Source organism: Carassius carassius, chromosome 43, assembly GCF_963082965.1.
Source record: "Carassius carassius chromosome 43, fCarCar2.1, whole genome shotgun sequence".
Taxonomy (NCBI): Eukaryota; Metazoa; Chordata; class Actinopteri; order Cypriniformes; family Cyprinidae; genus Carassius; species Carassius carassius.
This window is the reverse complement of record NC_081797.1, coordinates 14,880,671-14,902,419: the sequence shown is the minus strand read 5'-3', so window position 1 is coordinate 14,902,419 and position 21,749 is coordinate 14,880,671. Positions and strand designations below refer to the sequence as shown.

Below are 21,749 nucleotides of genomic sequence, written 5' to 3'. Positions count from 1 at the left end.
TGTCTCTTTCATATATCCATCTGCATTTTCTCCCTAGTTATATTAACCAGTACAAAACATCTGATCGCATCACATCCTTTCATATCAGGAGCGACTAGTTTTTTTGCTTTACATATGAGACCATGTGATTAACAAGCGCTTTCAGACTTCATATGTTAGAACTTGCTTCACAATCACTATATACTTGCCTATAAACTATATCACCTATAGAATGACCCAGTGCACTCTGGAAGCTTGGTTAATGGTAATATTTGTGCCCGTGCAGCTTTAACTGAGGCTAAGTGATGTGTTTAGTATTTAGTAATACTGGACAGGAGATAATCTGTTGCTCTACACATCTGGACTAGGATCAGTGTAGTGCCACCTGTTCTTGCCGACCCACTATGTTCATTCACCCTGTTCCTGAATATGAGCTGAAGGGGGAGGGAGTGTGGATACATTTCTCTCTAATCCACACTGAACATCTCCTTGTCTGGCATTAGATAGGATAATGGCCTTCCACTACAGTGTTTGTACATTAAATGCCAATGCTAATGTATGTTAAGAGCTCAAATGTCCACATACATACATAAGCATTTCCGTTATATGGACAAATGTACAACTTTCAAGCCTACTATTAAACATGAATTGATAGCCTAATAGATGCTATTACGAATGTAAGAATGCTAGTGCTTCCCTAATCCATCTGTGTCCATGTGGTTGCTTAAACCAAGATATTAAACATGAAATGAACTAGCATTCATTCTCAAAATATTATAAAGAGTTCAATTTAATATGTCACCCCTCCCTTTGCAGCCATGAGGTACTAATCTAAAAGCCCAGACTCCACCATAAGTCTCTCATTAGCAATGCATGCTAACACTCAGGAATGTCTTAAAACAGGGCCATACTCCATGTCAACGTGATTACATTTAAGATTAACATACATGTGACTGCAACTGCAAATGTAATTGCATTTGATACTAGACATCCTAAACAAGGAAAGCAGTATTACGTAATTTGAGAGGGAAATAAGCTAGTTATGCGGAGTGTGAATGAGAATGTTTTGCTAATGCTTATAAAATTAAGCAAAGCATTCATCCTAAAAACACATTTTCCATTCACTTCCACCACAGTAATTCTTTCATCATCCTCATCCAAAATAAATGTATGTATATTAAAACTGTGCTGCCCTGTCTGACTTGGTATATGTAGATAACAGTGTTTCGAATGGGTGCTGAGGGACAAGATGACATTGAAATGGCTATCCTCACTGCGTTACTGAAAGGTATCATGAATACGCAGACCTTCTGAAATACCACAGATTAGGTCATGGTTAGAAATTAACTATAATGTGTGTTCGTTGTAATTCAGGAACAAATGCATCAGCTCCAGATCAGTTAAGCTTGGCTCTGGCTTGGAATAGAGTGGATATAGCACGCAACCAAATCTTTGTGTATGGACACAATCTACCAGTATGTGGAATAAACTATATCCAAGAAATAAGAAAATATTTATTTCACAGAGACTTTCATAAGTCAAACTGTTTGTTTTCAAAGCCTGCAAGCGCCCTTGCTGCCATCTCCACCAGTGCAGCACCATCTCATGAAAAGCAGAAGGGAGCCACTCAACGTAACAAAGGAAAGGCTAGAGGAAAAAAAGGCAAAGGAGGCAAAGCCAAACCAGAACAACCAGAGGAAACTGACCCTAGAAAGATAGAATTACTGAACTGGGTAAGACAGTGTGACTCTTTTCCTTAGATTTTCCCTAAATGTATTATGTTTCTCATATAATACATCTCATTTAAATTCACCATTCATTTATATATGAATTGTTACTGGTATTCCTAAAGTGGTTCCTAAAAACTTGCGTAAAAGATTTATCAAGATTTTATCTAGCAGGTCCAGAGTGTTAGAGTCTTTGATACCAATTAATTAAAAGAACCAGCTCATAAGAGTCAATTGATTGTAAATTAGACTTTAGTGTTTGTGTTGTAGGTTTTTGATTCCCTCAACAGATGTGGCTCCTAAGAATCATTTGTTTAGGAATCAAATTATGCCACCCTTGTAGCTTGCATATCATTATTTTGTGGCACACAGTCTGTAGTAAACACAGGTACAAGTTAAGTGAGACATGGTTTATAGTCCACCTTTTCCTAAATTCACAACTGGTTAATCCAGAAAATTTATGTAGCGTATATATATATATGAAGTAGGCTACCCGTCTTTAAATTTAGTATTTCAGCAACCTTAGCATTCTACCTAACTTCTCGCTCACTGTCGTCCTCTTCAGGTGAACTCCCTCGAGCAAGCCATGATAGACGCTTTGGTTCTGGACAGAGTGGATTTTGTCAAGCTCCTGCTAGAAAATGGTGTAAACATTCACCATTTTCTAACCATTCCTCGATTAGAGGAGTTATACAACACTGTAAGCCCTGTAACCATTATCATTTTGGAGCTTATCACAAAGCATGTACAATAGAGCATGAGAGCAATTTATTAATCCACAGAAAAAAAGACAGAACCTGCTGTCATATTATTTATTATTATTCATAATTCTATTACTCAATCATATGCAATCTGTGTTGTTTTGTGTTTATCAGAAACTTGGTCCTGCCAACACTCTACATATTGTCGTAAGAGATGTTAAAAAGGTAAAGCTGTCTGACTATTGGATTCTGGTTAATCCAACTTCACTGCTGATGTTTTCTAAAGAATATATAAAAATATAATTGTATGCATCGCTTACAATTTTACTTATTCTGATTCAAGGGGAATCTCCCACCAGATTACCAAATCACATTGATCGACATTGGACTGGTGGTGGAGTACCTGATGGGTGGAGCCTATCGCTGTAACTACACAAGGAAAAACTTCAGAGCACTTTATAACAATCTTTATGGACTAAAGAGGGTAAAACATAAAGACTAATCAAATTACTTAATGTTTGAAGTACACACAAACAGTCTGAGTAATCTTATGTCCCTTTATTTCCAGCCTAAAGCCCTAAAGCTGCTTGGAATGGAGGTACACATCAAATATTTAAACTTCTTTAAATTAAATTCCAAGAAAGATCACCCAATATCTCTATTAATATAAATAACCTGTTCACCTCATTAGGATGATGAGCCAAGGCCAAAAGGCAAGAAGAAGCAAAAGAAGAAGAAAGAAGAAGAGGAGGACATTGATGTGGATGACCCAGAGGTCAGCCGCTTCCATTATCCATTCCACGAGCTGATGATCTGGGCAGTGCTGATGAAAAGGCAGAAGATGGCTCTGTTCCTGTGGCAGAGGGGAGAGGAGGGTATGGCTAAAGCTCTGGTGGCCTGTAAGCTCCTCAAAGCCATGGCTCATGAGTCGTCTCAGAGTGAGATGGTGGATGACATATCCCAGGATCTCGATAACAACTCCAAGTAAGTGAATGCAAAATCCCTTTTAAGTCTGGTTCACTAATATACAGGTACCTATGAGGGGGAAGGGCGAAATGCTAAAATGTTATACTAAGTTAAATGCTAAGTGTTTTACAGTGTTAAATCAAAACAATTGGTTTTATTACTTAAATATGGCAAAGATTTCTACACTGTAAAATTACTCTTCTGGTAATTTTAGGGAGTTTGGAACCTTGGCCTATGAGTTGCTGGATCAGTCCTACAAACATGATGAGCAGCTAGCCATGAAACTGTTGACTTACGAGTTAAAGAATTGGAGCAACTCTACCTGTTTGAAGTTGGCAGTGGCTGCCAAGCACAGAGACTTCATAGCCCACACCTGTAGCCAGATGCTCCTCACTGACATGTGGATGGGCAGCCTGAGGATGGGTAAAAACCCAGGACTGAAGGTGAGGCAATTTCTTTTTATATTTCCTGGAGTCCCTTTGTTGATCTTAAATTGGTTGATCTTTGTTGAGTTGATCTTAAATTGGAGCAGGAAGTCTTATATTTCATAAAATTGTTGCATTACGTGTTACATGTACTGCAACAAATTAACATCTTCCAGAATATTTATGTCTTGTTTTCCCATACAAATATCTAGATAATTTGTTTTAAGTTTTTTCTTGATTGTGATATGCCATTTTCTTCTGTTTCTGCAAAATTTCAGGTTATTCTCAGCCTCATTTTCCCACCTTTTATCCTGCTGTTGGATTTCCGTCTGGGTGATGATGTGTCTCTTCAAGTCACTGCAGATAGTGAAGACAGGAAGACCAAGGATGATGATAAGTCTGGCCGGGTAAAAACTGCACCACTCATTCTATTTAAACTGCACAACTCCTTTGATCAGTGTAGCGTACATAAGTGAAAGCTTTTGACCAGACATAATATGAGCTTAATCCATGTGTAAACACAGGTCTTGCGTGACACATCGACACATGATGTAGACAGAAAGTGGAAGGACTAAATAATAGAAACCATATGTAGTTTGCAGATACTCTATTATTTCACAGTCTATAAAAACGCAGTATTCATGGTTAGTCCTGTGGGGAAAAACAGTACGCGATTTCTAGTGCAGAGGTTAATGCTGCATCAAACGGCTTCTTAATCTTATGTTTGGTCTGTTTGAAACAAATCCAGGATGATTTGGCGATTTAGATTTTAGAGAGGATGATGTTTCTATGAATTCTGACTGTTGTAAAACCACCTCATGTACATCTAGGATGCCAATGCAGATACAGCCTCTAAGAAAGGAGATGAGGAGGAAGGTAATAAGAAAATGAGACGGATTCCTATTGGAACGAAGATCTATGAGTTCTACAATGCCCCTTTCACCAAATTTTGGTTCAATACTGTGAGTAAAAAAACTAATCCATCCATCTTCAAAAAATGTGAGTCTTATTTAGGGCAGTCTATCCCAGTATCTTGGGCCATAGGCAGGAAATGCTCTGAAAGGATTGAGTAGAATATTTTTACTATATTATTTTGAAACCATATTGAAATTTAAAATCGGTTTGCATTGCACAGATTTCCTACCTTGGCTATCTCATGCTGTACAATTACATAGTACTGGTGAAGATGGAGCGTTGGCCATCCTTACAAGAGTGGATCGTTATTTCATACATCATCACTTTGGGGTTGGAGAAAGTTAGACAGGTAAAGATGTAAATCTCTCCTTAAAACCCCACTGCAGCCACATCTCTAGAAATAGACTCAAAAACAGTGCAATCAACCCAAACCCAATAACAAAGAATCAGCTTGTAGCCTGTATCTGGTACTATCTCCTCCAGATTTTGATGTCAGAACCCGGCAAGCTTAAGCAAAAGATAAACGTGTGGTTGGAAGAGTACTGGAACATTACAGACCTGGTGGCCATCTCGACCTTCTTGCTTGGCCTCCTACTCAGGCTGCAAAGTGAACCCTACATGGGATATGGCCGTGTGATCTACTGCGTGGACATTATCTTCTGGTATATCCGCGTACTGGACATATTTGGAGTCAACAAATACCTAGGACCCTACGTCATGATGATTGGGAAAATGGTAATGCAATTTATTTTATTCAATCTATTACAGCTTTAGATCTTGTACACTTGATTATTAACTGTATGGACTTTTGACTTCAATAAGCTGCCACCTGCTTTGCAGATGATTGACATGCTGTACTTTGTGGTGATCATGTTGGTGGTCCTGATGAGTTTCGGCGTGGCACGGCAGGCTATCCTCCACCCAGATGAGGAGCCCACATGGCGCTTAGCTCGCAATATCTTCTACATGCCTTATTGGATGATCTATGGAGAGGTGTTTGCAGATTCGATAGACCGTAAGACTAGAATTTATAGTAAGATTTTGTTTCCTGCCTCCAGGGTAGATAGATGGCCTTTAACAGTCTGATCCACCTTCCTAACACCTCACTATTATCTCCATCACCTATGTGATCCTGTTTGTTGCTGCTTCCCCTATAACATAATGCCTAGTGCCTTTCTTGTTGTATTTTTGTGTGAACCTTTTGAGAATTCAGTCTTGTAATGTTCAAACTTGGAGTCAGAATTTTTTTTGTCAAATTGTGTTCAAGCTGTATGCCATTACTTTGCCATACACATCCCATTAAGATGTTGGATTTGATTAATTCTTGTTGCATATTTTGTTCTTGTTTCTGGTTTCCACTTCCACTAACCGACTGTTCGTGTCTATTCTGCTCTTCTGGAATGTGCTCAAGTTTATGCAATGGAAATAAACCGTAAGCAAAACTATAAACATTTGACACAACGATAAACACTGTTTTCATGAAAAATAACCCTACTATTGGTATAGCGGCATTGGAATTGTGTGAATGCAGAACAGATTGATTGTTGGTGCTAAAATGTAACAAGAAAGCTTTTTTAAACAGCCCCCTGTGGAGAAAACTTATACGATGAGGATGGGAAAAAGCTTCCACCCTGCATCCCGGGAGCCTGGTTGACTCCAGCCATCATGGCCTGTTATTTGTTAGTGGCCAACATCCTGCTTGTGAATTTGCTCATTGCTGTCTTCAAGTAAGAATGCTACCATTTCATGGTTTTGATGACTTATTTCATTTGTAGCATGTAAAAAACAAACAATTTGTGGCTATTGGTCTTTACAAAAAACGTCTTCATTCGTGTATATCTTTTAACAGTTCAGTGGTGCTGATTCACTACTGTGTTTTGTCTCATTAAAGCAACACATTCTTTGAGGTTAAGTCCATTTCGAACCAGGTGTGGAAGTTTCAGAGATATCAGCTCATCATGACCTTCCACGACAGGCCTGTGCTGCCTCCACCACTGATTATTTTTAGCCACCTCTACATCCTTATTCGCAAACTATGTTGTCGCTGTAACAAAAAAAAGGAGGGAGAACTGGATGAAAAGGATAGAGGATTGAGTGAGTTTCATATAATAATTAGACCAAATTATAAATGATCAAGATGTAGGTATTCCAAGTGAGTAGTGAAAGATCATGAGATAAATATTTGCTTGTATTCTATGTCTTTTTTTTATGCATAAAGAGCTTATTCTTACCCCGGAAGAGCTGAAGATGCTGTATGAGTTTGAGGAGCAATGTGTGGAGGAATATTTCAGGGAGAAAGAAGATGAGCAACAGTCCTCAAATGATGAGCGCATCAGAGTTACAAATGAAAGGTGATTTAAGTACAGGAATACTGGTACATCTCTTAAACCCCAGTCAGCAAACTTCTTATCTATTCAATCATCACATTTACACAGTCTTCTTGTTCATGCTCAGGGTGGAGAACATGTCCATGCGCCTTGAGGAGGTAAATGAGAGGGAGAACACAATGAAGGCCTCCCTTCAGACAGTGGACCTTCGTTTGTCCCAGCTAGAGGACATTAATGGCCGAATGGTGAATGCCTTGGAAAGACTGGTGGGAATCGACCACTCTGAACTCACCCGGACACGCTCATCGGCCTCCTCTAATTGTGACCCCTCCTCTCTCCAACGTCACAGTAGCATCAACAGTGCTGATGGGTATAGCCTCTACCGCTATTACCTGGGTGTTGATGACCGTCCACCTGAAGAGAAAGAGGCAGATCTGAGTAAAACAATAAACACTACAAACCTCAACACAAAGGAATATGGCCAGAATCTAGAGGTGGATATTCCAGGGGTAAAAAGACGCCTTGGCTCATGTGTGGACATTCGAATCTTCCCTTGTGATAAGGATGTTGAGATTGAAGGGACAAAGCCAGAATCACCAAAATCTACCGTTCCAGACAACCAGAATTCTTCAGATAGAGCCACAGTGAAAGAAGCCTTGATGATGGAGAGAGCAAAACTTCAGGCCACTACCTCCTACCCTCTAGAAAGGGTGAAAGCTTTTAAATACTATCCTAAAGAAATACAAAGCACATCCCCGTCCACTGTAAGGAGGTATTGGAGCACAATTTCATTTGATCAAGTATGTGGAAGAGAACAAAATCAAGAAGGAGAAGGAATGGGTGGGTCTCCAGCTACAAGACGTTGGAGTGCTGGCTACGAGAACAAGGTAAACCCTAGTCTTTTTGGTCAGATGCCAAAGGTATCAATGGTAAGACCCTTGGTAGACCAGGTTGACCAATTTAGCAACAGTTTTAAGGTAGACCAACATTCTGACCAGCCTGAGCAACAAATGCTGAGAGTTTCTTCTAGATGCAGTATAGATGAGATGGGAATGCAAGACGGGGAGAAGACAATGGAAAGGTCAGGTGGATCGGTGAATCATGAACGATGTCAGACATTTATTGAAGATGGGATAAGAAAGGGTGAAGAGCTACTCTCAGCGGGAACGACTGGAAGACAGGCATCACTTGATGTAAATCAGGTAAATCAAGAAGAAGTGAATGACAATGTGGAAAAATGCCTGAAAGATACTGAGCAGGAAGTGACAAAGGAACCAGATGATCCTGAAGGAGGTCTTGGAAAGGAGGAGAGTTCAGAGAAGCAAGACAGAGAGCAAACAGAGGAGGTACCAACAAGTGTAGGTCCCTTTGATTCTGAAGTCCAAGCTGATGGTAGCCACCTGCTTATGCCAGAAGACACAATGTTCCTCTTTGGAAGATCTAAAAGCTGGTCTACAAAACCTTGCAAGTCCTTAGGAAACAGTTTGAAAAGAGCCCACGGATCAAGCAGTGAAAGAGACCTTGCTGGAACATTTGGGGACTCTTTTGACGATCCAGGTAAACCAGAACAGAAGACAACAGACGATGCACCATCAAACGAACTGTGACCAGACACTCCAGAGGGAGTCCAATAAGAACAGAAATTCAACAGACAAGAATGACACACACATTCAATTCTGTATATTCACTTATAACACTATATACTTACAATATGCACTCAGGTGTCATGATCAAGTTAACCGAGTAGTAAATCTCTGAAGCCGTAGTATCAACGATCCATTATTTGTGTTCTTGCACTTAATGTATTTCCATCAGTATGTCTATTTAATTTACAAAGTACATTATGTGACGGTATGTATCCCTGCTCACTGCTCTGGTTTTCACTGTGTCTTTTATATATTATGGTTTAGATGTTTTTGACCGGTAAAATGAAAGTATTATTACATTTTATGGGCTAAAAAGTAAGGCTATGCAAACTGAACTAGTCAAAGGAAAAAAATGAGTCTACCTCAATGCTAAATGTTTGGAGTTAGCGTGTTGTATGAATGGTGCTTTCTGTTTATTGTGGGAATAAGACTGTGTAATAGCACCATCTGCTGTTCTGGATGATGAACTGCGGGGAAAAAGAAGACAACTTTACACAAGATAAAAAAAATTAGGCCGAAGACAAGTTTAGACAGTATTTACTTTGGTTATATGTAGTATAAAAGACTACAGTTAATAAAACCACACTTCAAATTCTTGTTCACATTTTCTTCGTTAAGGTTTCAACGTTAAAATAAGCATACTGTAGCTTTTCAGCAAACAGGTCGCATTATAGAGTCCAATAACACCACATCACCTCTTAAAACTTCGGTCATACAATCACAAATATGAAAGAAAATACATGCATAGCAATGGTCCCATCTGAATATCGGTGGTCATGGTATGCTACATTTGTCAAAGTGAAATGACAATCGCCAAAAATTTATTTTGAAGATTCAAACAGTCCAACTCAGATTAATACAGTAGATCCAGTTACATGGCATTAAGGTCCCCAACATCAGCACAAGTAGTCAGAGGAGACAATTCCCAAATGGGGACGTTTTATTGCTGTAATCTGTGCTACTTCTTCTGACACAACTATTAGTGCAGTTTGAACAGTAGACCGAAAATGTCTCACGCGTGCTGATTTAACCAGTTGCATTCACTCTGCAATCTTTGACTAAAACAACTAGACAATCACATTACAAGCAAAAAATAAAATAAAATAAAATACAATTTTTAAAAGCACATAATACCACTTTTTGGCAACAGTGTGTTTCTTTTAAGAGCCTATGGTGAAAAAAATTGTAAACAGTAAATAATGGTTGCTTGTACATGGAGTATGTAACCTTATGCACTGGATGTCATTGAATAAAAAATGAAAAAGAGCTAAAATTAAAAATATCAAGTTGGAATAGGAAAGGTCAGTTTTCGTTAATAAGTTTTTATAAACATGCATTAGTGGCTATCCTGTTTTTCAAAATGCAAAACATACTGTAGAACTGACACCAAGACCCTAGTCTCTATACTTGATTTCACATGGCCAAGCAGACTGTTTTCAAATTAAAACATCAATTTAAATGCTAGTTAAATAGTTAATGATCATTTTCATATTCAAAAAAGGTCACAAAATTTCACAAATCAGTGCTAGACTGAATTAGAATATATACCCTATACTTCTACAGTACAACACAGGAACAATTTCACAGGTTTAGCTTTGTCAAGACACACACCTTCTATGGATGACTGTGATTTTGGCAAGTAAGACGTGTTCCCTTTGATACCGGACCTGAAGATGTTCCTTCACCCATCTTGCTCTACAGCCATCATGTTCGATCTTTGCAACCTTCCTGCAGATGGATTGATGTCCGTCTGTGCTATACATGGACGTGCCTGTGAGGAGAGCTCATTGAAAACACAAGTGCTTTTAACCCACTGGGGTCACAAAAATGGCCTTTTACAGATTTTCTCTATTACATTTTTTAACCAGTGCAAGAACACAGTGTGTATACTGTATAAAAGACACCCAGGAACATATTACAACAAGGCAGATTCACTGACTAATTCAGAAATACTGTACATGATACATCTAAGCCTTCAGCAGCAAATGTTTTAAGACAGCATGTGCTGTGTCCATATAAGAATATTTTACAATAACACAAAAAAAAAAACATTCGTATTTGATCCATCATCTTTTGACACAATCATCACGATTATCACCACACAACAAAGGAAACGTTTCCCATTGTGACTCTACCACTGAGTGAACTGACTAAATCTCTCAAAACTGCATCATTGCTCTGTTCCATCTTGACTTTAAGGGCTTGGAAAGAAGAACCTTCGTCTGTTCTTAAGCCTGATAGTCCAGCTCTTTGCAGGTGCTCGTATGATATGTTATACCAGCAGAGCATTACTGGCTGCTGCAGACACACAGCGAGTGACCGTACTGTATACACTTGCCGTAAAAGTGTTACAGAAGAGCACACTTAAAGATGCTGTGCTTTTTAGAGCGCTTCTCTGAGATCTTCACCGGCCCTCCACGATCTCCTTGACCACCATCATTCTAGTCAACAGAAAGATAGAAACATTTTAATTTGGCTTTGTTAAACATATATATATATATATATATATATATATTAGGGTTGGTAATTTAACGTGTTAATTATATTAATTAATTATGGAGAAAAATAACGCATTAAAGTCATCTGCTCTCTAAGCTCTTGCGGTTCTTTGATGTCACACACCGATCGATCTGATGGTGATGATCCGCTTCAAGTCGAACAAGCCTAATGATTCAATGAACCATTCATAAAGAACCATTTACTTCACTCCTAAATGAATCAGCCATTTGAATGAATCAAACGAATGCATAAATGACTCGTTGACTTAATCATTAAGACATTTACCACCACCTACTGACAGTTTTAGTTTATTATTTAGAGTATCATTTCATTAATGAAATAATTTCATATTGTCATAGTAATAATAATTAAATTAAGAAAATAAATTATTAAAGTTATAGTTTACCCAACGAAAAATGACAATTCTGTCATCATGTACTCACATTGTCCAAAAGTATATGTAATTATATATATATATATATATATATACCTACTTCTTGTAATCTCTGTTTGATGCTTTGCACAAGAATGACTTTAAATTATCTTTTCAGAGTAATTTCTCCAAATTTGATGTGGGATTAATTAGATAAATTATTCACCACATCATGTAATTAATTATATAAAAAATTGTCCTATAAATTATATAAAAAACTTACCAGTCCTATTATTTATATATATATATATATATATATATATATATATATATATATATATATATATATATATATATATATATATATGTGAACTCTGAAGAGATATAAACTGAAATCAGAACTGTGAGATGTAAACTCACAATTGCGGGCTATAAAGTCCAGTTCTGAGGAGAAAAAAAGACCCACTTCTGACTTAATAACTCACAATTTACTGTTAAAAAGTTAGAATTGCTTTGTTAAACATATTTTAATGAAAAAGTATATAAACTCGCAATTAACTTGCAAAATAAAGTCAGAATTGTGAGATATATACCGAAGTCAGAATTGCAAGATACCTGTATAAATTAGCATTTGCGAGTTATAAAGTCAGAATTGTGGGATATAAACTGGAAATTTAGATTTTTTTTTTTTCATTATTGTGACTTTTTCATGCGATATGATGTAAGAACTTTGAGATATAAACTTCTGAGAAAAAAAAGCCAGAATTTTGATTAAAAAATTCACAATTACCTTTTTACATTTTTTATTTAGTGGCAAAAATGGGCTTCCATAGTAATCAAACTAAGTGCAATCATAAAACAATGTTATAACCAGTTATAAAATAATGTTTGTTTTTTATTTTATTTATTTTTTTACCCACAGTAGTGATCACTCTAAAATGTGATTTATTGTAATAATGATTCAAGACTTATATTGTGTGTGTGTATATATATATATATATATATATATATATAATTTGTACAAATAATGATAAATTCTAACTAGAAAAATACTGTTCCTTTTTTTATGTCAGTTTTACAAAAAACTTCCAGAAAACACTCACCATTTTTCTGCTAAGTCGAGCCATAATGTCTCTAGCAAGGGTGAAAAAGGCCTCTTCGACATTTACGCTGGTTTTTGCACTTGTTTCCAAGAACTTGATCCCGTAATCAATTGCCAACTGGACAAAAAGTACTTTAAATATTTTACAAATAAATAAATCACAACACTGCTCCAGTATCGCTCAAAATACTGAATATCTGATTCAAAATAATATGGCCCGGTTTCACAGACAGGGCTTAGACTAAGCCAGGATTAGACCATAGATCAATTAGGACATTTAAGTAATTTTTATAAACATGCTTAAAAAAAAACATTACCGATGTGCATCTTAAAACTAAAAAGGCACTGATATATTTTTAAGATCAGTCAGTGCAAGTTTATTTCAGTGGAAACAGCTCAGACTTACATTTTAGTCTAGGACTAGTCTTAAGCCCTGTCTGTGAAACCAGGGGTATATCTATAATAAAAAGCTAGTGTTACAAGAATGACATGCATTATGCATTTTATTTGTTCTTCTTATTTTAAAAGATTTATTTAAATTACTTTTTAAATGATTTATTATTTGTACAGAAAACTATAAGTAGACGCCTCACTTTCTCTCCTCTCTCTTTGGACACCTGTCTCCTGTCGTCCATGTCACATTTGTTTCCGAGGATCATCTTCTCTACGTCAGACGATGCATGCTGAAATTAATAATTGAGAAGTTCAGCCCTTCAAGTTAAATTCTCTAACAAACGTATCAAACAAATTATATTTCATATAAATGTATAGAGTGGGTAACAATCCTATTATACAATGGCCTCCTAATATGATTGATCAGCCATGTAGTAACCAATCAGAAACCAGGACCGAATCTGTTTTATAATGTAAATTATAACACAACACAAATTAATATGTGAATACATTCCTCTTCAGTATTACCTCCTCGATGTTACGGATCCAGTTTTTAATGTTCTCAAATGACTTTTCACTAGTGATGTCATATACCAACATAATGCCCTGAAAACACAGCAAGCGGAAATATGAAACATCCATCTTCAGTGATCCTCACTTTCACATATATATATACATGAGTAGTAGCCAGTGGTGTTTACCATAGCGCCTCTGTAGTACGCCGTGGTGATCGTCCTAAATCTTTCCTGTCCTGCTGTGTCCCTGTAAAACAAACAGACAGTCACACACAAACAGTATATGCATCCTTCTTCCTTCCTTCCTTCGTCACCCTGCTCTGCCTCAACAATTCACATTCGTTTACAGTGAATCCCACCCTGCTCTCTGCAAGCTTTTAATATAAACATCCTGTAGACAGAGAGAGAGAGAGGTACGGATGTACAGCCTGTCCATGACACTATCATCTGCACGTCTCATCCCTCATTAGTCACCTAACTGGACAGGGTGCGTGAGCATTATGACTGTTAACACGAAGGCCAGCCACAATGTGTAATGTGATATCCTTCTTACTCATCAGTCTACACAGATGAACGAACAAAGACTATTAAGAGTTCGCAGGTTAATGGGCTAGCCATATGCTATATTAGCACGTTAGCCAGTGTAGTCTAGTAACTTGTGTATATGTGTCGTTAAAGTATACTAAGCTTTGTCTAGTGGCTAAATTTCTAAATTTGACTTAAAGGCTAGTGGTATGCTAAACTAGCAAAATAATGGGCTTGTGAAATGCTATGATAGCAGGTTACTGGTATGCTAGCAGTTGAATTGAGGAGGGCTACACAAAGCTTCCCTGCTAACTGTTTAACTTGCAAGCTAATGGGAATCCAGAATGATAAATTACTTATTTGACCATTTATAGTTACATATTATCATCTATTTGACATATTCAAAGATTTTGAAAAAGGACGTTATCACCAGGTCTCTGTGTTTAGGAGTTCTAACTGATATATCAGCATTGTTTTTGCTAATCACAGGCAAGGTGTAGTTGTAATTTAGATGGGAAAGAAACTGCACTTAATCGTACTGAATGTGCACTTATATATAGTATATTACTTGGAGATAATATAATCTTGCTGAAATAAAAAGCCACTTAAGTGAATTTAACACACTTTCAAAAGGTTTACTCTGTCATGAAGTCAAATTAAAAGTTTTACTTTAATGTACGTTTAGTTATAATCATTCATTTAATTACTATTTGGTGTGCTTTAAAAAGTACGCGATTACTTAAGTACTTGATTACACTGTACTTGATTATATATTGGACTTATTTAATAGTACATTTAGCTATTACAAAGCCAATATATTTTAAATGTTCTAAGTCACAGCTTTATTAAAAAGTGTGTCTTTTCTTAAACTTTTCGAAGAAGCCTACAATAGCTTAATAGCTTCAAAGCTACTAACAAGCAACAAAACTCTGCCTAAGGGCAAAAACTTGTGTTCTCTATATTCAGAAAGTCTTTTTAAGATGTGAATAAAACACCAACAGTTTACAAAGCTTTAAATATCTCTGAAGATGAAGTGTAAATGATATAACGGGATGCAAATAAAACAGGACTTATCACTGCATACTCATGACAGACAAATGGCCCACCATATCTGCAGCTTGATTTTCTTCCCATTCAGCTCAACAGTTCTGATTTTGAAATCAATTCCTGGCAACAGAGAAAAAGAGAAACATTGTCAGATCTTCAGTGACTGGCACCACACGGAATCAATGGTACAATCAATGTTGCACGGCAGTGGTGAAGATATAATGACTTGTTTCCAGTTCCTGGGGTTAAACTGCTCCTCTAGACATTTTTTGCCCTGCTGGTTGGTGGAAAATTGCTTTTTTTTCTATATTCCAGGTTGCTTCACACAAATGCTGTGTGCCATGCAACAACAAACTCAACATTTTAGGTTGCTCTGTATATATGACATCTCAAGCCTATTGATGGTGTTGAGAGATGATCGATTTCCAATCAATAAATCAATCAAGATGGAGGATTCAGATGATGCAAAATGTGGCATTCAGTAGAAATGCAAAGAGAAATCAAAGAGATAAATAAAGGTCCACTGATTGGCCAAACGCTTACAAAACACCAGCTACCCAGCATTTTTTAAAAGCCGTGTAGAAATATTTAGGACAATTGGAATATTGCATAAAACATTTGCAAATAAAGCACTGTTTCCTTGTATGGTATGATGTCCCTTCGCAAAGTCACGTCTTTTTTGATGTGCATAAAGGAATTTATTTGGTAAAAGTGTTTCCATCACATGTTTTCATACTGGATAAGAAATTTATCCTACTTCCCTGTTGAAAAAAACAACAACAAAAAACAGCATATGCTGGATAGGTATGTTTTGAAGCATGGCTGCTAGTTTGAGCTGGTTTAAGATGGTCCTTAGCTGGTCATGAACTGGTTTAAGCTGGTCCTGAGTAGGAGCTAGTTGCTTAGGACCAGCGTAGGACCAGCTCAAACCAGCAGCCATTCTTCAAAACATACCTAAACATGCTGTTTTTTTTCAACAGGGTTAGTTGAGTGCATTCATTTTTATTGCACATTTTTAAACATTTATGTGCATCTTGGCGTTTCCATCCAGATTTTGTATGCGATATCCCAAAATGGGCATACAAATATGTGTGTGGAAACATAGCTATGACATTTACATTCACTTATCTAGCCAAAGCAACTTTGTTAAGCAATATCACAACCCTGAGAGAAACACACGCAGTCACAGGAAGCGGAGGTGGAACGCTCAGAGAAGTGTGGGGAAGTATGCAGAGTGGCCACAACTGGGGTCATGGGCGTCCTGGCACAAGAAGGCAGATGCCAGTCAAATGCTCAGCTGCATTGGCGGAAGAATGCTGAGATGGGCTGAGTGAACATCACGAGAGCATGATGGGCATTCAAACAGTACAGCCCTCTGTTCATGGTCAAGTCTACTATGACCTCGCACAAAGGAACCGTACTTTCCCCAGCACCCCGTCCTGATGTTGTCACCAAAATGTTGTTCATGCAGACTGACCGTGACGATTTCTAACATCCCAACATCAACATTTTCAGCAAAATTGCTGCTTTTCACCAGGGATTGTAACTGATAAATAGGCTGCAAATACAACTAAAGTCTGAAAGAATGTCAAGGCTCAGAGACCCTATTGCAAGACAGCATTGCAAACAAAGGCAGAGAAGGCGTTGGTGACGTTTTAATCAGATGGAAAAACTGACAAAGGAAATGACTAAACTCTCTTTGCAGGCAGACGAAAGACAACTGTGCAACATTCACACACACACACACACACTGCAAAATTATTTTCTAATGCAGTATTTTGTCTAAAAATCTTTAACGCAAGATAAATTTACTTCTTTAAGATATAAAAAATATATAATTTTGACACTTATACTTGTTTTTTATTTAAAAGTAGGTGTCATTTGAATCATATACACTCATAAAAATAAAGGTTCTTTATCAGCTTCTATGGTTCCATAAAAAACCTTCACAGTACTTTATACCGTAAAAGGTTTCTTTAGATTATTAAAATATTCTTTACACTACGAAAAATGGTTCTTTAAAGAACTGTTCACTAAAAAACCCAGAATGGTTCTTTTATGGCACTGCTTTGAAAACCCCCATTTGGAACCTGAATTTTTCTATAAAAATGTCTACAACAAAATATCTATCAGCAATGTACTGAGTGGCTTGAGTCCATCAACGTGAACACAAAATGTTTACATATAACTCAATAAACCGTTTATGTTTCCCTTGTGTAGACTCCTGTATGAACTTGTAAGGCCACTAGTGAAAGGGTTTCACAGGATAAAAGTAGATACAGCTCTGGTCAGCAAAATATGACTCCCACACCTTTACAGAGCTGATGGCATTGTTTCCAGAGCAGACTACCTAACTTATATATATATATATATATATATATATATATATATATATATATATATATATATATATATATATATATATAGGCAAATATAGATAGATGTCTAGATATAGATGTCTATATGTTAATACTAATACTAATTAATACTAGTTTTTTATACTAAAACAGATACAGATTTACTAATTTAAACAAATAAAGGGTGTGTGTATGTGTAATAAGTATTTGTCAATAACAAGCTTAACAGTTGTACTCAAAGGCCTATGCATTTCTAAATGAATCCAGATGTTTTAGTTTTACACATAATCACATGATTGATTTAAAAAAAAAAAACACAGGTTGTTTTTAAACGTACTTCATCAATACAACTGCAACTAGAAACTGATTTCGAACAGATTTACTGTATCTGAGCACTACTGTCCTGCACATAACGGGACACAGTCCAATACCTTCTACCCAGATCACCGGTGAACTGACCGATTGTGGAGATGAAGGTGGTGTTAAACGCGTCCTCGCTGAATCTGAACAGCAGACATGTCTTTCCCACTCCACTGTCTCCTATTAGCAAGAGTTTGAAGAGGTAATCGTAGGTCTTCGCCATTTACCGAGCCGGTGTTTCCTTAATGACTGACAGTGCACAGTCTCCCTTGTTCGAGGCACTGACACACAAGTCATGCGTCTCTGACGAGGGCGGAGCCTCGTGGTGTGACGTCAGCGCGTGTCTACTGCGTGATTGGTCATTGTAGTTTCTAGGAGGACAGTCAGTTATTCTAGTGTAGACCATAGACTGTATAAAAACGGTGTAGACTCTTAAAACATATTTAAAGATTTTATACTGATATATTGATTTGATATGTGACACTAAGAATAAATAATTTTTGTCTTAACCCCCGGTTTCACAGACAAGGCTTAAACCTTGTCCCAGAATAAAATGTATGTCTTAGATGTTTCAAAGAAAAAAAAAATCTTTGTTTTTTTCTCAAGATGCACATCAGTAAGTGTTTTTATTTTTTAAAGGCACATTTATAATAATTACTTTTTACTATTTAAATAAAAATAATTAAATTATTATAAAGCTTTTATTTATTTGATATTTTCATACCCTTTATTTATTTACATATTGCATTTCAATTTTTTGTTAATACTATTAAGACGTAGAAACTCTAATTTTCAAATATAAACAACTCATGAATAAATAATAATAAACACAACTGTATCCAAATGGATCATGTGCTTCATATATTCGATAACAGTTCTTTTCCATTAACTGTCCAGAACTGAAAATAATGCTAATGGTGCTGCCATTGAACAACCGTTAGGGGGCGCAGTCACAAGATCTGCCAGCTGAGATTAAATAGTAGGTGCAGGGTTACTCAAATATTGCACTGCATTCAAATAAGAATACATAATAACGCAAAAAAAAAAACAATTCACCACGAAATGCATCCCGTGTGGATGGCTGCTAATAAAAACAGTAGGTGCCCCACTATGACAATCAAGGTTGCCAGTACGGGAACAATTCACCCACAAGGTTGACATCTTTCTTTCTTTCTTTCTTTCTTTCTTTTCAATTACAAAATTGTACTTGTACAGCTTCTTCTTATTCTTCTTATTATTTTTATTAATATCATCATCATCATCATGTCCCAGAGAGCTGATGGCAGTCAGTGTTCTTTGTTGAGATATAGCCTATAAGGTGACCGATAACATCATTTCGCTATCACTTATTGTCGTCGAGCTGATGTAATATTCGGGAAATCCCTGTAATGTTGTCAGGTTTTATAGAGTCTAATGTATTAAGGCGTGTTTTATTGTGGAGCATGCCTGGGCATGTCTCTTCAGATGTGCTTTATGAAGCTGCACTTGGCAACTCTGAAGTCATCGAGAGACTCGAGGAAAAGCACTCAAAGCAGCAGCAGAGCCACGAATGCGATTATCAGCAGCTCCCGACGATGCCTGTAAGTGCATGTGCTCAACTAGACAACAATTCTCGCATTTGACAGTTGTTCATATATGCTCTGTCGTCTGTTATTCCGGTTGTTGATTGTTTTAACCGTGCGGTAAACATGGGGAAGTTTGTGATTTCACGTGGCGCTGCGCAGGTTCAGAGAGGGCCTAATGTTTCACTTGACACGAGACGTGTTTAAACTGTTTCAGTGCACCGAGTAAAACGCTAGGCTGGACAAGATTCATGGTTTATTTGTCTTTTTAAAGGTAAGTTTTTATAGTTTTCAGACTGACAGTGATGGGAGTGATCAATATGGCTGTTGAACAGTTGTTTTCGTGTGCAAAGAAACACAGTGTCAGTTTGTAATGATATTACGGTAGTGCCTTTATAAATATAGTGTTGCCTAGATTGTAGATTTTATAACTAAGAGAGTAAAATGACTGTCATATTATTGGAGATAGTGTGTGTGTGTGTGTGTGTGTGTGTGTGTGTGTGTATATATATATATATATATATATATATATATTAGTAATAGTAACATTTATGGGGTGTATGAATGAAATATAATTTACATACATTTATTACATAAATATTTAAATGTGATCTTATGTAAATATTTGAAATGTCAAAACTCAAATTTAAAATGTCAATATTTTCAGTATATATATATTTGTGTGTGTAATTTTAAATATTAATATATTTTTATATATTATATTCTGCTGCTGCTTTTTATATAGATGTAATGTTAATTTTATTAAATGTAATGCTAGTTGGAATGAATGACTTACTGGCTGGATTAGTTTTGAAAGAGGGTAGCCTAAACCTCCTCCCTGATGGCAACACCTCATATGCCTGGTGTAGGGGGTGTGACATATCTCTATTAATTGCTTGACCTTTCTTCAACACCCTTCTTTCACAGGTAATAGCCATACTGTCTAGTTTTTTCCCCGCAACCTTCATAGCCAGGTTAACTATCTTGCTCAGTCTGTTTTTATTGGTCACTGACAAAGAGAAATACCAGGCAACACAACAAAAAAGTAGAATGCTCTCCACAAATAACCCCACTATTGCTGTATCATCTGCAGATTTTATTGTAAGATGCTCAGGTGTATTACTTCTACACTCATTAGTGTAAAGAGTGAACAATACTGGTGAGATGACACTGCCCCGTGGGGATCCTGTGTTGGTCATAATCGGGAGGACACAGCCTCATTTACCCTAACACACGGTGTCCCCTCGTCAGAAAGGACTCAACCCACCTTATTATGTTAGGATTTACCCCTAACTGCCCCAGCCTCTCCATCATAATGTGGGGCCTGATGGTGTTTAAGGCAGAGGAAAAATCTATAAAGAGAACCCGGACATATCGTTTGGGCTTATCCAGATGGCAATAGATATTATGGAGCATATACAGAAGGGCATCATCTGTGCTCCGCTGGTTTCTATAGGCAAACTGTAAAGGGTCGATATTACATTGCACATCATTTAGAATATGTCTCAGAACAATTCTCTCTCTCTCTCTCTCTCTCTCTCTCTCTCTCTCTCTCTCTATATATATATATATAATTGTGTAAATATTTAAATTATAATTGTAAAAGTATTGAAAATGTAAATGTTTGCATTATTTTTCCACAAACACATTTTAAATATGTGTAATTCTATACAAATATTTTTAATTTAAATATTCACATAATTGTTTTATATAAAAAAAGATTAATATTTTAACTATATTTTTGCCAGCTGGCCAAAGATCTGTTGAACCTGTCCTTTGATTTTGAGAGAAGGCAGCATAAGAAGAAAAGGCTTGTGCAGAGTCCCAACTCGTACTTCATGGATGTGAAGTGCCCAGGTTTGAGATCTTTAGAAGAACCATTTGTTTGTCTTATGACTTGTAGGAAATGTAATCTTTTCTGCTTCTCTTCACACAGGTTGTTATAAGATCACGACTGTGTTCAGTCATGCGCAGACGGTTGTGTTGTGCGTTGGGTGTTCAACAGTGCTCTGCCAGCCCACAGGAGGAAAAGCAAGGCTGACCGAGGGTGTGTGTTTGCTGAATAATTGTATAACATCCAGCCTGTCTAGAAATCAAAATAATTGTACAGTATCTTAAGCCACTTCTTTTCTTTTTTCAAATAGGTTGTTCTTTCAGAAGAAAGCAACACTGAGAAGGATGAAGAAGGTGTGATGCATCTTCTTAATGCCTTACTTTTCATTGATTACAATGAATGATCTTGAATAATATGATAATGAATGGTGCATGGCAGGTTCTTTCTACTGTGCTATCAGTTCAGTGCTTCTGAATAAAGTTTCTTCTGCATGATA

The 21,749-nt window shown here is 36.8% G+C and overlaps 3 protein-coding genes and 1 long non-coding RNA gene across 4 annotated transcripts in view; 2 read left to right on the top strand and 2 right to left on the bottom strand.

The window, feature by feature from the left end:
* Window positions 1-8,805, top strand: part of trpm1b (transient receptor potential cation channel, subfamily M, member 1b) — a 23,037-nt gene extending 14,232 nt beyond the window's left edge. The window contains exons 9-27 of the mRNA XM_059536772.1: window positions 1,195-1,267; window positions 1,354-1,454; window positions 1,539-1,712; window positions 2,272-2,406; window positions 2,582-2,632; window positions 2,751-2,891; window positions 2,976-3,005; window positions 3,099-3,391; window positions 3,588-3,816; window positions 4,077-4,205; window positions 4,629-4,760; window positions 4,934-5,062; window positions 5,197-5,448; window positions 5,554-5,728; window positions 6,125-6,145; window positions 6,296-6,440; window positions 6,605-6,807; window positions 6,932-7,064; window positions 7,168-8,805. Coding sequence (XP_059392755.1) covers window positions 1,195-1,267; window positions 1,354-1,454; window positions 1,539-1,712; window positions 2,272-2,406; window positions 2,582-2,632; window positions 2,751-2,891; window positions 2,976-3,005; window positions 3,099-3,391; window positions 3,588-3,816; window positions 4,077-4,205; window positions 4,629-4,760; window positions 4,934-5,062; window positions 5,197-5,448; window positions 5,554-5,728; window positions 6,125-6,145; window positions 6,296-6,440; window positions 6,605-6,807; window positions 6,932-7,064; window positions 7,168-8,647 — 4,026 coding nt within the window. The 3' untranslated portion in view covers window positions 8,648-8,805. The remainder of the gene's footprint in view (window positions 1-1,194; window positions 1,268-1,353; window positions 1,455-1,538; window positions 1,713-2,271; window positions 2,407-2,581; window positions 2,633-2,750; window positions 2,892-2,975; window positions 3,006-3,098; window positions 3,392-3,587; window positions 3,817-4,076; window positions 4,206-4,628; window positions 4,761-4,933; window positions 5,063-5,196; window positions 5,449-5,553; window positions 5,729-6,124; window positions 6,146-6,295; window positions 6,441-6,604; window positions 6,808-6,931; window positions 7,065-7,167) is intronic.
* The window catches only part of LOC132125390 (small ribosomal subunit protein eS27-like), a 22,841-nt gene extending 1,092 nt beyond the window's left edge, over window positions 1-21,749 (top strand). The window contains exons 2-5 of the mRNA XM_059536774.1: window positions 19,392-19,437; window positions 21,168-21,276; window positions 21,356-21,466; window positions 21,564-21,749. Of these exons, the coding sequence (XP_059392757.1) occupies window positions 19,432-19,437; window positions 21,168-21,276; window positions 21,356-21,466; window positions 21,564-21,592 (255 nt within the window). The 5' untranslated portion in view covers window positions 19,392-19,431 and the 3' untranslated portion in view covers window positions 21,593-21,749. The remainder of the gene's footprint in view (window positions 1-19,391; window positions 19,438-21,167; window positions 21,277-21,355; window positions 21,467-21,563) is intronic.
* On the bottom strand, window positions 6,312-8,887 carry LOC132125391 (uncharacterized). The gene is made up of 4 exons (XR_009426903.1): window positions 8,749-8,887; window positions 7,333-7,454; window positions 6,945-7,189; window positions 6,312-6,757 (listed from the first exon to the last, which is right to left on the bottom strand). It is a non-coding gene; the product is annotated as an uncharacterized LOC132125391 (long non-coding RNA).
* On the bottom strand, window positions 9,208-18,223 carry LOC132125389 (ras-related protein Rab-8B-like). Its single transcript, XM_059536773.1, has 7 exons — window positions 17,957-18,223; window positions 15,200-15,260; window positions 13,755-13,815; window positions 13,582-13,659; window positions 13,254-13,343; window positions 12,662-12,778; window positions 9,208-11,127 (listed from the first exon to the last, which is right to left on the bottom strand). Exons 1-7 carry the CDS (start codon window positions 18,078-18,080, stop codon window positions 11,035-11,037), a joined length of 624 nt encoding a protein of 207 aa, XP_059392756.1. The 5' UTR covers window positions 18,081-18,223; the 3' UTR covers window positions 9,208-11,034.

Excerpts from the sequence above, each read along its gene's own strand:
- LOC132125389 (XM_059536773.1), bottom strand. The coding sequence starts at position 18,080 with ATGGCGAAGACCTACGATTACCTCTTCAAACTCTTGCTAATAGGAGAC. Across the intron at positions 15,261-17,956 it reads CACCTTCATCTCCACAATCG|GAATTGATTTCAAAATCAGA; the intron begins GTCAGTTCACCG and ends CTCTGTTGCCAG. Across the intron at positions 13,344-13,581 it reads GGATCCGTAACATCGAGGAG|CATGCATCGTCTGACGTAGA; the intron begins GTAATACTGAAG and ends TATTAATTTCAG.